The following is a 13,740-nucleotide window of genomic DNA, read 5'->3' as shown; positions in this document are numbered from 1 at the left end:
GTGAGAAGCAGAGCTTTGTTATTTGCTACACGCGCCCGAAAATCACCTCAGTCATAAAGTGGTTACATTAGAAATTACTTCAATATAAATAGAGCTACATTAAAACTTTCGTTTTCTTTTGAAAGCCTTATAACGTCGATCAGTTGGTTGGAAGACAGAAAATATTGTCATATTATTTCTATCGTGTCCAATCGATATGATAGTGAATATGGGCGCCTGCATAACGAAGGATATTTGTTGCAAAGGTGTTTGTCTTGATTATTTGCCAGTAACGTATTAAATGCCACTGAGATTTTTTTTTGTTTGTTTGTTTTTTTGTAATCAGTGAACTCATAACAGACTTAGAAAGACAAGATATACTTAAACTCTATTTGATATTTAGGAAATATATGGAATATTAAACTATATTTAATATTTGCGAAGAGTGCACGGTGTTGAAAATCGGCTTTGGTCGGCTTATACTATTTTGCGAAATAAAACGAAACCAGACGAGGTCTAACGAAACAATATGGATGATACCAATATATTTTCGAATAAGGTAAAAATAACATTCACATGAATTTTTGGAGTAATCGTTAATCGTTAATTAATAATATGGATTTTAATTCATTTCGCAAAGTAGTAACTTAAGAAGAATTACTATTTTGCGAAATCGGCTATTTTCACCCTGCGGTGACATAGTGACCTTTTTCATGTCACAAAATACATTTAAATATTACAAATTTCAAATTAGTTTATTGTCAAGGATTTTGGCCTCCTGGGCGTATACAAGGTTATCGGTAGATCTTAATTTAACGCACTAATAAGGGCAGGCCAAAACCCTAGTAGGTAGGGTTAATATCTACCAAAGACATATTGTGTGACACGAGGATGGCAACATCGTTACCGCCCGCTAAGTAAAAATACAGTCGAACCTCGATTAACGAGCCTCCATATAACGAAGTCCTCGGTATAACGAACGATAGTTCAGTTCCAGCCCGGCTTAAGTTACAGTAAAATGTATGCCACAGAACCTCGATATAGCGAACCCTCGATATAATGAACCAATTTCCCCAGACCCTTGGCACTTCGTTAAATCGAAGTTCTACTGTAGTCGATTTCGCAAAATAGCAATTCAAGAGATCCCCAAAATTATGTCGGTTTATTACTTGTAGAAATGTCATAATTTGAGCGCACTATGAAATCACTAATTTTGAAATTACTTGATTTTTAGCGTGTACACGATGTGGGAAAATTTTTCCTCTGATATACTTTAAGAATTACCTTGCATTTTTAAACAAACATGGAATGCTATAATTAGGTTTGCGGTACCCGGCACTCGGCTTTTTTGGACTATTTGTAAGCCCAATGCCCAACCTAGCAGTTGTTTGCTTGCTTGTTTGTTTGTTTGTTTGTTCTATTTTTAAGCGCGCAAGATATCAGCCAGGCTCTTAGGCAACTTGAGTATTTATTTACGATCCTGCCTGTCTTTGTTCGAAGGCAAGGCCAGCTGCAATGGGCGTTTACGAAGTCGAGCGCTTTGTTGCAAAATAAGTTAAAGTAAGGAGAATGTTTAATTGCATACTTCTACCTTAAGATCAGCCTTTACGTTGAAGGACATCTAAAATTAGCCATTTATCAGAGCATATTCGATAAGGGTTATAGAAACCGCATACTATATAGAACCCTCTTCTACAAAATCCATCCGCTGGCAAATAGCTACAACAACTGGCTTACGTTTAAATAGAAAAACGTAGGCGCAAGTAGGTGATTCATACATTTTCTTCATTGTTTCGCTCTCCTTTCACGAAAGGCCTTCCAATTTACCTTCGTTGGACATATAAAGTTTCGTGATGTTTCGCAGCTATTCGGGGTGTTGGAGTTAGTAACCATCAGTTCTGTTAGTACCTTTTCATGTGTTTATTACACTTGCACGGTTTATCTGTTGTTGTACGATTACAAAGCTCGCCACTTCATCTTGATGGGGGCGAAGAGAAACTTAAAATGAGACGAACTTAAAATAAGACGAAACTTCTATTAACCCTTTCCCCCTTAAAATTGGATAAGATGTCAAGTTCTAAGTGAGTTTTCATTTGAGATCTGTAGAGAAGCTGTTAGAATAAAAATATGTCATTATACCGTCATCGCAAAAAAAAAAAAACAAAAAAAAAGAAAGTTATTAATCAATCATTTGATGTCCATTAATCTCTCATGCCCAAAACAAACTTTTAATGCTGAAAAAAGAAACGGAACAAAACAAAAGTGAGTTTCTTTGGAAACCTAAGAAAAATTTTGGAATATCGATAAATCAAGGGTGAGCTATTCCAAGGAACTCTCCTGATTGAAACTGAAGTTCTGGTTTTCGATTTGTGTAAATAGAAGGCCATGGCTAATTATTTGACCAAAATTTTACAGCTCCTTGTTGCTGGAATTGCACTTGGTAAAAGGCTGCACAAAGAAAATCTGAAAAATTATGTATTCGTAACGATGATCCCTTTTTAATTAAAATTTCTAGACCTGTTAAATCAGAGCAGGCTACGGTCTTTGTCCCGGAAAGCAGAGATTTCATGCTGTGAGGTATGAAGACAACGTATGAATCATTACTCCTTTGACAATGCAGGAAATATTTGGTAACCTGAGGAAGTAATCTTTTTACTTGCGCCTCTGTATTCAGTGGATGTTTATAAGGCCAAGATTAATGACTAATAGAGACGAAAAGAAAATTGTCATCATTGTATTCTACAAACAAGCTTTATCACAACATCCATAGTCTAAGTTGAAAACTGATGGGACACGTTCCTCATTTTGAGCTTACATATTGACTTTATCACTAATACTTATCTACAATATCAGATAGGGACAAATAAAGCAGATAACTATTGTTGTCTATTAACTTTATCTCGAACTTGAAGCCTTCCACATCGTACAGTTAACTTAAAATCGCCCTAACTGCTCAATCTAACCCAAGCAGTATAATATTACATCTAGATCTATTTCAACCTGGTACAAATCAGAGTCTTACATTCCCTCTAATTTACCAAAATCTGATATTGTTATATAGCTGGAATTTTGCTTAACAGCGCGCTTTCATTGGTTACTTTGCGGTCACATGACAACCAACGGTAAAACTGCTGCCCTTCTTGATTTTTTAATCTGAACGAACAACATTACAAGAGCTATGACATCAGCAGGCAACAATGGAATGTTTCCCGTTCGTGTTTACCGACAACCGCCGTTACACTTGAACAGAGCGGGATTGAGGGTGATGTTAAACTGGGCATGACTTTGGCTTTGTGGCATAGTATTTTGGGTTCTTACGCACTTTTAGTTGGGCTATCCAAATGTTCGATTTGTTTTCGCATCGCCTTCTCTAATTTCTCCATTGTACCATACAACAAATAACTCGAGGACTGTTCCCACGGTGAAGTGTCCATTTTGTCTTACTCGGGATCAGTCGTTATGAATTCATTATTTACAAAACTTGCTAAAGGATAGTTGATACATAGAACTCACTGTACAGCTCCCTTCCAAATATCAACCCTATATCTGTATTTAAGCACACTCCTATAAGTGAACTTCTACAAGGTTTCATTAAATCTGAAGATGTTAATTAGCTTTATCGTATTTAATTATCATGATCTTAGATCGCATTTTATAATTAACAGAGAGTAATAGCAGTTATAAACCACTGCCTTTGAAACTCTTCCTCTGGAGGAAGTATTAAATTTTGTAATATTGTTTTTTTTTCTTTTTTTTTTTTTTTGAAGTCTGCAGTGTTCTATATTCACTGTTAATTTACTTTACCCGATTGCAATAAAGTTGTCCTGAAAATAAATAAATAAATAAATAAATAAATAAAAGAAACAAAAAACCAAAAACCAAAAACCAAAAAGCCTGGTGGGAATTTGTTAGCAAGTGAAAGTTTCCTTGGGCTATATGTTCAGCAGGCGAACGATTTCACAGAATTTTCACTGAAGGGTACATATCAGATGTTGTTTAGCGATTTAAAGCGATTCCAAAAACCTAAGTTCAAATCTAGATGCTCATATTGTAACTTGTGGCCAAATGAGTATCCAGTGTGACTACTATTACTAGTCTCAATTCTATGGAACTTTGTTCAAGCTCATCACAAGAACCGACCGATAATTTTGCTCTATTAATTCATGTTGTTGACCTTGGCTAGTTTTGGTGGTGAGAACTGATTATCTCTACCGAGTTGTGATGGGATTATTTTGTTTATTCAATACCGTAAGTGTTTTAGTTTGTTGAAATAAGCACAGATAACAGTAGAGGCAGCGTAGTAAAAACGCAGTATCCAAATTCACACCTTTGCTTTGGCAATAAAATTCAAAACTTTAGGAAAATCAGATTGAGAGTGGCTTATGCTCGTTCGCGACCAAAAACAGATGTATCTTTGGTATGTCAAACGAGGAGTCCAGCAACCTTTTTCACGTTTGAAATCTACCTCAACAAAAAAGTATAATGACGGTGACATATTTTAAAACCTAGGGTGAAGACCAACATTCTTATCATCTCTTGTTAAGGAGCCCGAGGGACTGCAATTACCAGTACAATTAAAGTTACTTGTCATACAAAAAATCAGTTTTTTTAAAAACAACTGTTATATTCAAGAAATGTTTTAGAATCAGCCCAGCAATTCTATAATTTGCTCAAGGCTATCATCATTTGAATTCCCACCAGTCAAGTCGGAACAATCTTTGCCACTACATACAATAAGAGCCTGCTCCCCCTCCAGCTTGCTTTTCATGGGTACCACTACCTCCCCCCCCAGTACCCTGTGTCTCTGTGCATGATGGCGTGCGGACGTGTATCTGAAGGCTCCACGAATTCCGCCGAATTTGTTGCCACTGAACCTTCTTCATCTCCCTTAAACCAATATCTACATTGGGACGACAAACAAAGTCTATTCAAGTGGAAAGGGAGCCTAACACAACTTCAGGGATTTTGTTCGAAAGTCCTGAATTTGGAAGTTCCACGCCGGGCTGGCGCGCGCTGTGAAGCGGAACTTTGCCGCCCGCTGTTGTTTGAAATTGAACAGCGGAGATACGAATAAAAGTATAAAACAGTTTTCAAAATGGCGGTCCAAAATGCTATTTTGAACGCCACTGAGGCTCTGCGTCCACTACGTAATGAAATCGATAATTTCTTTTTGTTTAAAGAAGAAGTGAAAACAGCTCTCACTTCAATTTTTGAAAAACACTGTGTGGGCCAAAGCTCTTTAAAACGAGCTAAGATGTCACAAATTCCAGCGTCAGCACTCCTCGAAGGAGAAGTAAAGATGTGGCTAAAGATGCTCCATAGGCGCCTCAGTCCAAGAATGAAGGCCCGAAGCGGTTGGACCGTAGAGTTTAAACGGGCGATGTCCTCGGAAATATTCTCCTTAATTTTACAGAGTGTTAAAAAGGCCCGTTCCGCTTATGGTGTTTCGTACAAAGAAGAAAAACACACAGATGTCATCTACTATCACCGAGAGAACAGACTTATTCGAGATTTTGGCAACTTATCCGAGCTAAACAACGACTCAGTTCGAGAATTCCTAACGAAGAAGAGTAAAGGAATAAGTAAAGGAACTTCAAAAGTTTCCATAAGTTCTGAAACTCCTTTCACCATCACATTTACCAAGAGGACACAGCAAGTGGTGGTGAAAGCCCACTACAAATTCACCAATGAATTTGGCTACACCTTTTCGTAGGCATATACAAGTCATGAAAACTAAACAAAATGGAGTATATTCCAGGCTGTTTGTAATTATAAGTTGTCCTAACATTATGCACTCAGCTGATTTGAAGTTTCTTACCTTCCCTTAATTGTATTCCACTCTGCACAGTTACCAATAAATCATATTAAAATACCATAGACTTGTATTATCAATATTGGAAACAATGTTGGAATGCCATTCAGTTTGATTTGTTTTGTTGGGTCAAATTTTAATCAAAACCACACAACAGAAGGGTGATCAAAGTGTAATTTAGTCAAACACTATCTTAAAGGTCCTATCTGCTACCAATACAATACATCATAATATAATCTCAAGTCAACAGTGATTTTGAGTCAGACTGTGTACAGATTTAGCATTAATTACAAAAGCTGTGGAGCAATCTTTCCATCCTTAACACTATGCTCTATAAATTTCATGATTGGGTCCCCACAAAAACAGCACTTAGCATCCTCAGGACATGCTTTTAACAGACCACAATAACAATAAGATGGATCACTGAATATCCTTTCTGGGATGTAGGCTACATTTTTGCATGCAGATTCTGGCTGCTGAAAACCATGCTGAGGCAGCCAAATCAGCATCACATATTCATGTCTAAATATTTCAACCCATCTCTTTTGATATGTTGTATTTTCACTTAATTTTTTCAGAAACACATGCTTTGCTTCTCGCCCTTCCATTGTTACCATTCCCAACCCCTGCCCATACTTTTCAAGCATTTGATGACAATGAGTGGGGACAATGTGACCCAATGTCCAGACAGTAGGATTTACAGACCTTGGCAAAAACATTGAATTTACTTTAAAATACTCATAGCAGGCCTTAGAAAGCTGATCAATCTGGTCTAATGTTATCTCGAATCTATTAAAGAGAGAAACACAGTCTCTCAGCCTCACACCTAAGTAAGCTAAAGCAAGAACTGTTTGACGTTCTTTCCTGGAGTCACTTTCACAGCTAAGCCACTTGATTAATCTCATGAAATTATGACAAAAACAACGGGAATCTTTTCCAGTAAATCTATAATGCAAATCAGCTCCAGACCCTTGAGTTTCATTGAACCATTGTTTTGTCTTGTTTGCAAGGCGCCTGGTCTTTACTTCTGTTTGTAAAGCTGTAATTACTCTTGTGAAAGGGCTATCAGATGGGACCTCTGAAAACTTTTTACAATCAGCTGGCAACTTAGATTTTCTTATAGCTTCTGTCAAAACTGCTTTAAAAAAGTACTGCCAAGCATTGTTCTTCAGATGAAGGGGTTCCACGTGAGCTTTATCAATATAAGAACCTAAAAGAGGCAAAAATTCTTGTCTACTACTTTGTTTGGCAATGAAATCTGTGATTTTAGATCTCTTTGTCTTCACAGAAATTTTTTCCAGGGCTACTCTTTTTTTAAATGCTTCAACCTTGTTGACAACATTTACTCTTTGCTGGTAATTCCATGGCTTCCACTTGTTTGACCTGTCAGTTCCAAATGTACCCTTCACATCCCTACAATCAGCTAATGAAACATTTGCAAAGGGCGAGAAATACTTAGCGCTAATAGTCAATTCACCTGCCAACATGGCAAGCATCTTCATGTCATTTGGCAATTCCTCCAGCTTAAACCTAAATGTAATGCCTTCAAATTCATACTCGGTTCTTTCTAACTCTGCAATTTGTGGTAATAATGACCTCACATATTTCTTTGTAACAGGAGAACTTTCATCACAGTTGGCACCAAAAATTAGAAAGTTATCATAACTTGATGCCACCCTTCTTCCAACATTGAGGAAGCTGACCAAGAAAGAACATGCACTCTCATTCTTGCCAAATGGGCATCCATCACCACCAAGAGCAATTTGAAAAGTGCCTGTTGATTCTGTAAAGCCTTTCAAGCTTTGTTTTATATTCTTAGAGAGATAAAATTTGGCAAGCATTGGAAGGTGTTGTCTTAAGTCTCTATATGCACCATTCACTGGGTTTTCAGTTTCTAAGCCCTCTAGATAGTCTAGGTCAATTTCATGAACAGTTCCAATATCAATCTTTTTTAACTGTTCCACAAGGTTACTATACGTGAGAAGCTTTGGTACCTTACAGCCTTTACAAATTGAAATGCTTGTTCTTTTCCCTGGTTTACTTTCATTTGATTTCATTGAAAGCACCAGTCTAACACTTTTGTACTTTCGTTTGCCCATTACACCACTTGCATAATATGTTGCAATACTTCGTATAATGTTGTCATTTGACTTTTCAAATTTTAAAACATTTTTCTTAAATTCTTTGGAAACTACTCTATCAGTCAACTGCTTGTTCCCTGTCACATAACTTGTGAAAGTATCCAGTTTGCATCTTTTCTGCAAAGTGTCAAACAATCCCTCAAAAGTGGCTGAAGAATGTTCATTTGTGCTTCCATGAATTCTGGCAGCAGCTTCAATGGTCTCATGCCTCCTTTTCCTTGCAATTCTTGGTCCCAATGTTGATTGTCCATCAGCTAGTGCAGTAGGGCTTCTTGTTCGTGCCTGAGATACCTGTCCCTCATGTGTCTAAAAATATCACTAACTCATTAGACACTGGGTAGTAACACATTTATTAAAACAAGAAGTGGTTCAATGAGACCAAAATTGTAAACATTATAGATCTGAACACAACAATTGTATCTCGCCATATCTTACATTTGATATTTTGATGTTTATAGTTTAGAGACACCATCATTTATGACAGTCTTCTGACTGACCAAATGAACACAGGCACACACTCAGGTTTCTTGCCCAGGCACTGGCATAGAAGCCTGGCACTGGCTGTCATTCTGGTACTGGCTCTGTGTTAAGTGGCCAGTCCACCAAAATTTAACTTCTAAAAATAATTTTTCTTCTCACAAAATTGAATATGTTTCCATTAATGTTTTTATCAAAAATTGGCATAAAATTGTATCTATCCACTCATTAATGAAAATCTACAGTCAGAAGTTGTGCACAGCAGTTTTTTGCAGCACAATTACCAGTACTGGTAAAACAACCACAATGAGGAATCAAGAGTATACTCACAGTAATATTTTCAAACTCATTTGTTATGTCCTTGCATCGTTTCCTTACTGCGGCCAACTGAAAGCATCAATTAAACATGTCATTTCTTATGCACTGATTGGTTAATTTTTAAAGTTCATATAAAGTTCAAACAGATAAAAAAGCTGGGGGGTGTTAACAAATATTTGTGTAGGGAGGTACAGGGGGATGTAAAAAACCATTAACCAGTTTATAAATAAAATTGTTATTATTATTATCATTATTATTATTATTTTTAATTTCCTACCTTGTCAAAATTGAAATACAAGCCTCCCTGTACTCGCACTTCCACCACTTGCCTAAAATACCTTGATACAAATTCTCTAATATTCGAAATATAAAACATTCTCAAAGCACCACTACTATTTTACGTTAAAACGACAAATTAAATATGTTATCTCGCCTTTTCCTGGGTTCGTTGGACTTTTTTGTATTCTGCCTGTAGCTTGCGATTTTCATTAACAGCTTTCTCTCTTGCAACCTTCCGATCTTTCATGTATTGAGCCAAGTTAAAGCGCGTGTTCTTTTTGGGCGGCATCCTAAATATTAACTCATTAAAAACTAAGAAAAGAATGCAAAATTAGGAAAACAAAAATCATAGAGTTCTAGTCAAGGCTTTGAAGTTTCTCTTCGTAACAAAATTTTTCGGATAAGAATAAATATTTAAAAGACTATCCGGGCCAAAAATACCATACGAACGACAAGAAAACCTTACCTTCCCTTTTACTATATCCTCTGCTGTCTCTTTTCACGCGAACATCGAAGAAAGTATTGCATGTTTGGTATCGAAATGACGGGCAAACTTGTTTACTTTCAGCAAATTTGAGCTTTGGCGCCTTCGGACTAACCCAAGGACCGCTCGGAGGCATTTTTCGACAGGCATTGAACTCAGTTCCAGTCTTCTCTAAGAAACACACGGTCACAGACGCCATATTAGTAGACAATGATTGTTCCGCTTCATAGCGCGCGCCAGCCCGGCGTGTTCCTGCAACCGCGAGTCCCTCTGAAAGGTCTAGTTCTTTGAAGTCGAAGACAATCACGCTGGTTTTATTTAACAGTACCGGTACCCTTCAAGTCCAAGGTCCGGATGCAAAAGTAATAAAAGCCAAACTGAAGAAGCTACTTCAGTTACCGGTTGATGACGACTCCCTTATTCTCGTGAATGAAGAAGAAGCTTCTACTCCGGCGTTTAACAAGAATGCCAAATCAGTACAAGAGGAGTTGGACTGTCTGAAATCTGAAGTGCTGAACTTATGGGCTCATATAAAAAAGAAACCTAATGAGGAAGACTTGAGATCCGAAAATTCTCGACTTGGGGTTTCGAGTTGATCCATCATCAGATAATCCAGGTTTGCAGGAATAGCGATAGAAGTCTTGCGCGTTTTTGTAATTAGTATAAATCGGGCAAAATAATAGAGATGCTTTGCGTTCGTCATTATCTGGAAAAAATAACACATTAGCAACTAACTTTGTCTCTTGGTCTTTGCTTCTCCCAGGGAACACTTAAGAAAAGCCCATCCTTTCCACAATAGAAAGCATTAATGTTTTTACTTCCTTGTCAATACATTATGCAACTTTCATTTGGACATATCTTCTCCCACGACTTTTAACTGATCAAATTACCGAGAGATCATACACTAACGAAACTTGGGTCAATAATCAGCATTTGGAAATAACGTGGAAAATATCTAGGGTTGATCATGCAGGTTCCAACGTAACGATTATTAGATTAATCGATTTTGCATGAATAATCTTCCTACCTCTTACTTTGTAAGTCTCAAATAATTAATAACAAATCAAGAAAAAAAATCAATAAAACCGAATCGAAAGAAAACAATGGGAAAACTTCATATCATTTCGACCGGAATTTCTTATTTAAATTAAGATCTAAGTAGGGGAAGAAAGCCGACAGAAATAACATCTTGCGATGGCATCGCTTTATGAGAACTGTATATAATCTGGAAAATTCTTCCAACCTTTGCAGATATGTCATCTCCATAAAAACCGGTTCTGCAAGAGCAACGATACGACCCCAGAGTGTTTTTGCAGTGAGCGTTCACATCACAAACGCTAATGGGGCATTACATTCATCTGTCAAAGTGTATCCAAATCATTTAGAGAGAAAATATATGTTGATCATACGTTCTTACATTTTTCAGTCTTATATCGTAAATATATATAATATATATTCTTTTGATTATGCAATATCTGCTGCAACTGCTTTTTTCTTGTTTGTTTCTTTGTTTTGTTTTATTTGTTTCTTTGTTTGTTTTTTATAGTAACAGTTCTTTCCAGGGGTACACCCCACCAGACGATCAGATTTACCATGAACAAGAAGGAGTGTACCTGGCACAAAAGCTAACTGTATATCAGTTCTGTTTAATTATTTTACTCTACCTTCGGTCTTCATATCACAATTAGCCAACACAGGAGTGTCCTGTTTAATGAAATTCAACCAGTATTTTACGCCCACCGCTTGCCCATCTTCACTCGACTTGATTTCCTTACACGAGTCTGCAGGCAGCTCTGGAATGGAACCGAGAAGAGCTAGAAAAGAAGGAAGTAAAAGAAAGAAAAACCTGATATCTAAAACAGTTGACCGAATAAAAATGCCTAAATAGTCACCTCTCTTCATATCTCTCCTGAAGTAACATCTCTCAGAGTTGGGTACAAAATCTTCAGGCCTGACTTTCCTGGTGCGGTCGCTAAGCTCACATTTGTCTTGGGTGAACACATAGTTAAAGCTTTGACATCTGACGTCATGATAACATTTCAGCAAACACACAGTCACCGAATGCTGCTCCAGTGATTGTTTTAAAGATGTGTTTTTGAAGCATCATAACAAAAATGGAGACTTCGCTTGTACCACGATGATATTTAGTAATTACTGAATGAAACAGTAGCAACAGGAAGACGAAAACTGATAAATGAACGAACTCTTTGACACCTATTGTGGTTATTAACTTCACCTGTAATGAAATTATGACATTTTAGAGTATAGTGACTGAAAAAAAATTGTCGCCTGAACAGAACAGACTGCAGAAGCACCCACTGTTTTATTTTGTTTCAAGCAGTATGACATATCGTATACACGAATGACGCACGGTATAAAACGCCCTCGACAAATTCAAAGCCTGTTGCGAAAAGCCGTGCGTGAGATATGGCACGTGTCGATAGGAAACGGATACTAAAAAAGTTCCATTTCATGTGCGTCTGTGCCTAAATCAAAAGTTTTACGTATTTCCCAGTTAAAAATGCCATTACTGAACGGCACAAATATTTCTCACGAAGTACAGCCAACGGTCGTTGCCCCTATGCATGCAAAAAGAAACAGATATCTGAACCAGTCTATGCGCTATTGACCCGCGATGTACTTTCCCGTATAAAAATGTGAGACAGATAATTTTTCTAACTGAAAACTTCGGATTGATTTTCACTTTAAAATAGGTACACTGGTTTTTTTGCGATTATAATTTTAATATTTTGTTTCGGCAATCTTTTAATTTTGTTTTTCTTTATCTTGCTCAATACTTAATTGAAATATTTCAATAATTATTGACTGTTTTTACCCACCGAATTATCTTTTGTTTTGTTTTGAAAATACTAGGCTTGAAAAGCATTTATTTGAAGCTAACACATACGGTCTAAAACATGGCCAACCAAGACTGAATACGATGAGAATTTAAAGCACAGTCCGCCACTGTACCTTACAAACTGACCAAATGAGAAGGTATTGGATCTCAACCTTAATTTTGTTTTCCATCTTTTGAGGATAAAATTCTCAAAATAAAGTATTTTTTGGGGGGGATTGTGCCAAAAATATTCATTACCATTTTCTTTGTGCATGTGCCAAACCATTTTTAGAAGCATTTAATTGACTCCTATTTATATAAATTGTTCTTCAAAATGGCCTTTAGACACACCCTTAATTCCATGAAACTCTACAAATGTCATATCATCGTATATGATATGTGAAAATTTGAAGTCATTGCAACAAGTCTGTCATGAGATATTTTATTCTCAAGATTGTGAAAAATTTACCAAATTAGCCTCCAAACCACCTTACAATAGTGATTAAACATCGATTGTTTGGGTCTAGTACCAGTTTCACCATAGTGAAATGCAAAGGAAAGTTTTTTTTTTTTTATAATATTGCGAGCATCCAGAGCATGATATTTTACAAATAACATTGCCTCTGTGAATAAAGAAAATGGTCTTCTCGGGAACGTAAAGATAATGGGAAATTTGTTAGCAGCCTCTTCTGTTTTGCGGCCAAATTTCGCACCTGCGTCGGTGTAACGTCAATTTCGAAGACTAAAAACCGAACTCGAATCCAAACTCAATGGTTCGCGCTTCATATTTCAGATTCCCGTTAAATTGAAGGATTTAATCTTTTGTGGGTAATTGTGAGTAACTGGAAAATTTTACTGTTCTGCAGAAAATTCACTGTTCTGCAGAAATGGTTGATCTTGTGTTGATTCCACTCCTCTATGGCTTCTTTTAGCTCCGTATCTGTATTTATAAAGTTACTTCCTTGATCTCTTCTTATTTGCTCTGGATAGCCACGAACTTTAATGAATCTTCTAAGGGCATTAATCATTGAATCGGTGTCTAAGGAGTGGGCTATCTCGATGTGCACAGCACGTGTTGTTAAATAGGTGAAGACACAGCCATATCTTTTAACACGGGACCTTCCTTGCTTAACTTCATGTGCCTCTTTACTTGATGTATATTGTGGCAAATAATTGGTCAGCAGTAGTACAATAACTGGTTAACTCAGTTGTAACGGAACTGAACAACTACATTACACGTCTTTCACGTGTACTCGCTTATATCTTAAAAAAAAAAAGGATTCTGGTGGATAAAATGTACTTTATACTGACTGTATTTATGATTGCATTCTGTTATTACAGGTATGTGGCTAGTGCATTTGAGCCTGAATACGCACCCTAATTACACGTTGTCAAGAGGGCAGAGCAACAC

The 13,740-nt window shown here is 36.9% G+C and overlaps 2 protein-coding genes across 3 annotated transcripts; one reads left to right on the top strand and one right to left on the bottom strand.

Moving 5' to 3' along the window:
* Nucleotides 1–4,991: 4,991 nt before the first annotated feature.
* LOC148739224 (uncharacterized) lies at nucleotides 4,992–5,851 on the top strand. The gene has a single exon (XM_088747189.1). It carries the CDS (start codon nucleotides 5,075–5,077, stop codon nucleotides 5,690–5,692), a length of 618 nt encoding a protein of 205 aa, XP_088603315.1. The 5' UTR covers nucleotides 4,992–5,074; the 3' UTR covers nucleotides 5,693–5,851.
* Nucleotides 5,852–5,951: 100 nt separating this feature from the next.
* LOC148739223 (uncharacterized) lies at nucleotides 5,952–9,743 on the bottom strand. Of its 2 annotated transcripts, XM_088747167.1 has the most exons (4): nucleotides 9,473–9,743; nucleotides 9,161–9,318; nucleotides 8,740–8,796; nucleotides 5,952–8,238 (listed from the first exon to the last, which is right to left on the bottom strand). In XM_088747167.1, exons 1-4 carry the CDS (start codon nucleotides 9,687–9,689, stop codon nucleotides 6,079–6,081), a joined length of 2,592 nt encoding a protein of 863 aa, XP_088603293.1. In that variant the 5' UTR covers nucleotides 9,690–9,743; the 3' UTR covers nucleotides 5,952–6,078. The 2 variants fall into 2 exon arrangements, with proteins under 2 accessions (XP_088603293.1, XP_088603294.1); XM_088747168.1 differs by having other exon boundaries at nucleotides 9,005–9,605.
* Nucleotides 9,744–13,740: the final 3,997 nt, after the last annotated feature.

Source organism: Stylophora pistillata, chromosome 2 (genome assembly GCF_964205215.1).
Source record: "Stylophora pistillata chromosome 2, jaStyPist1.2, whole genome shotgun sequence".
Taxonomy (NCBI): domain Eukaryota; kingdom Metazoa; phylum Cnidaria; class Anthozoa; order Scleractinia; family Pocilloporidae; genus Stylophora; species Stylophora pistillata.
Note: the sequence above shows the minus strand (reverse complement) of the source record. Positions and strands in the feature narration are given on the sequence as shown.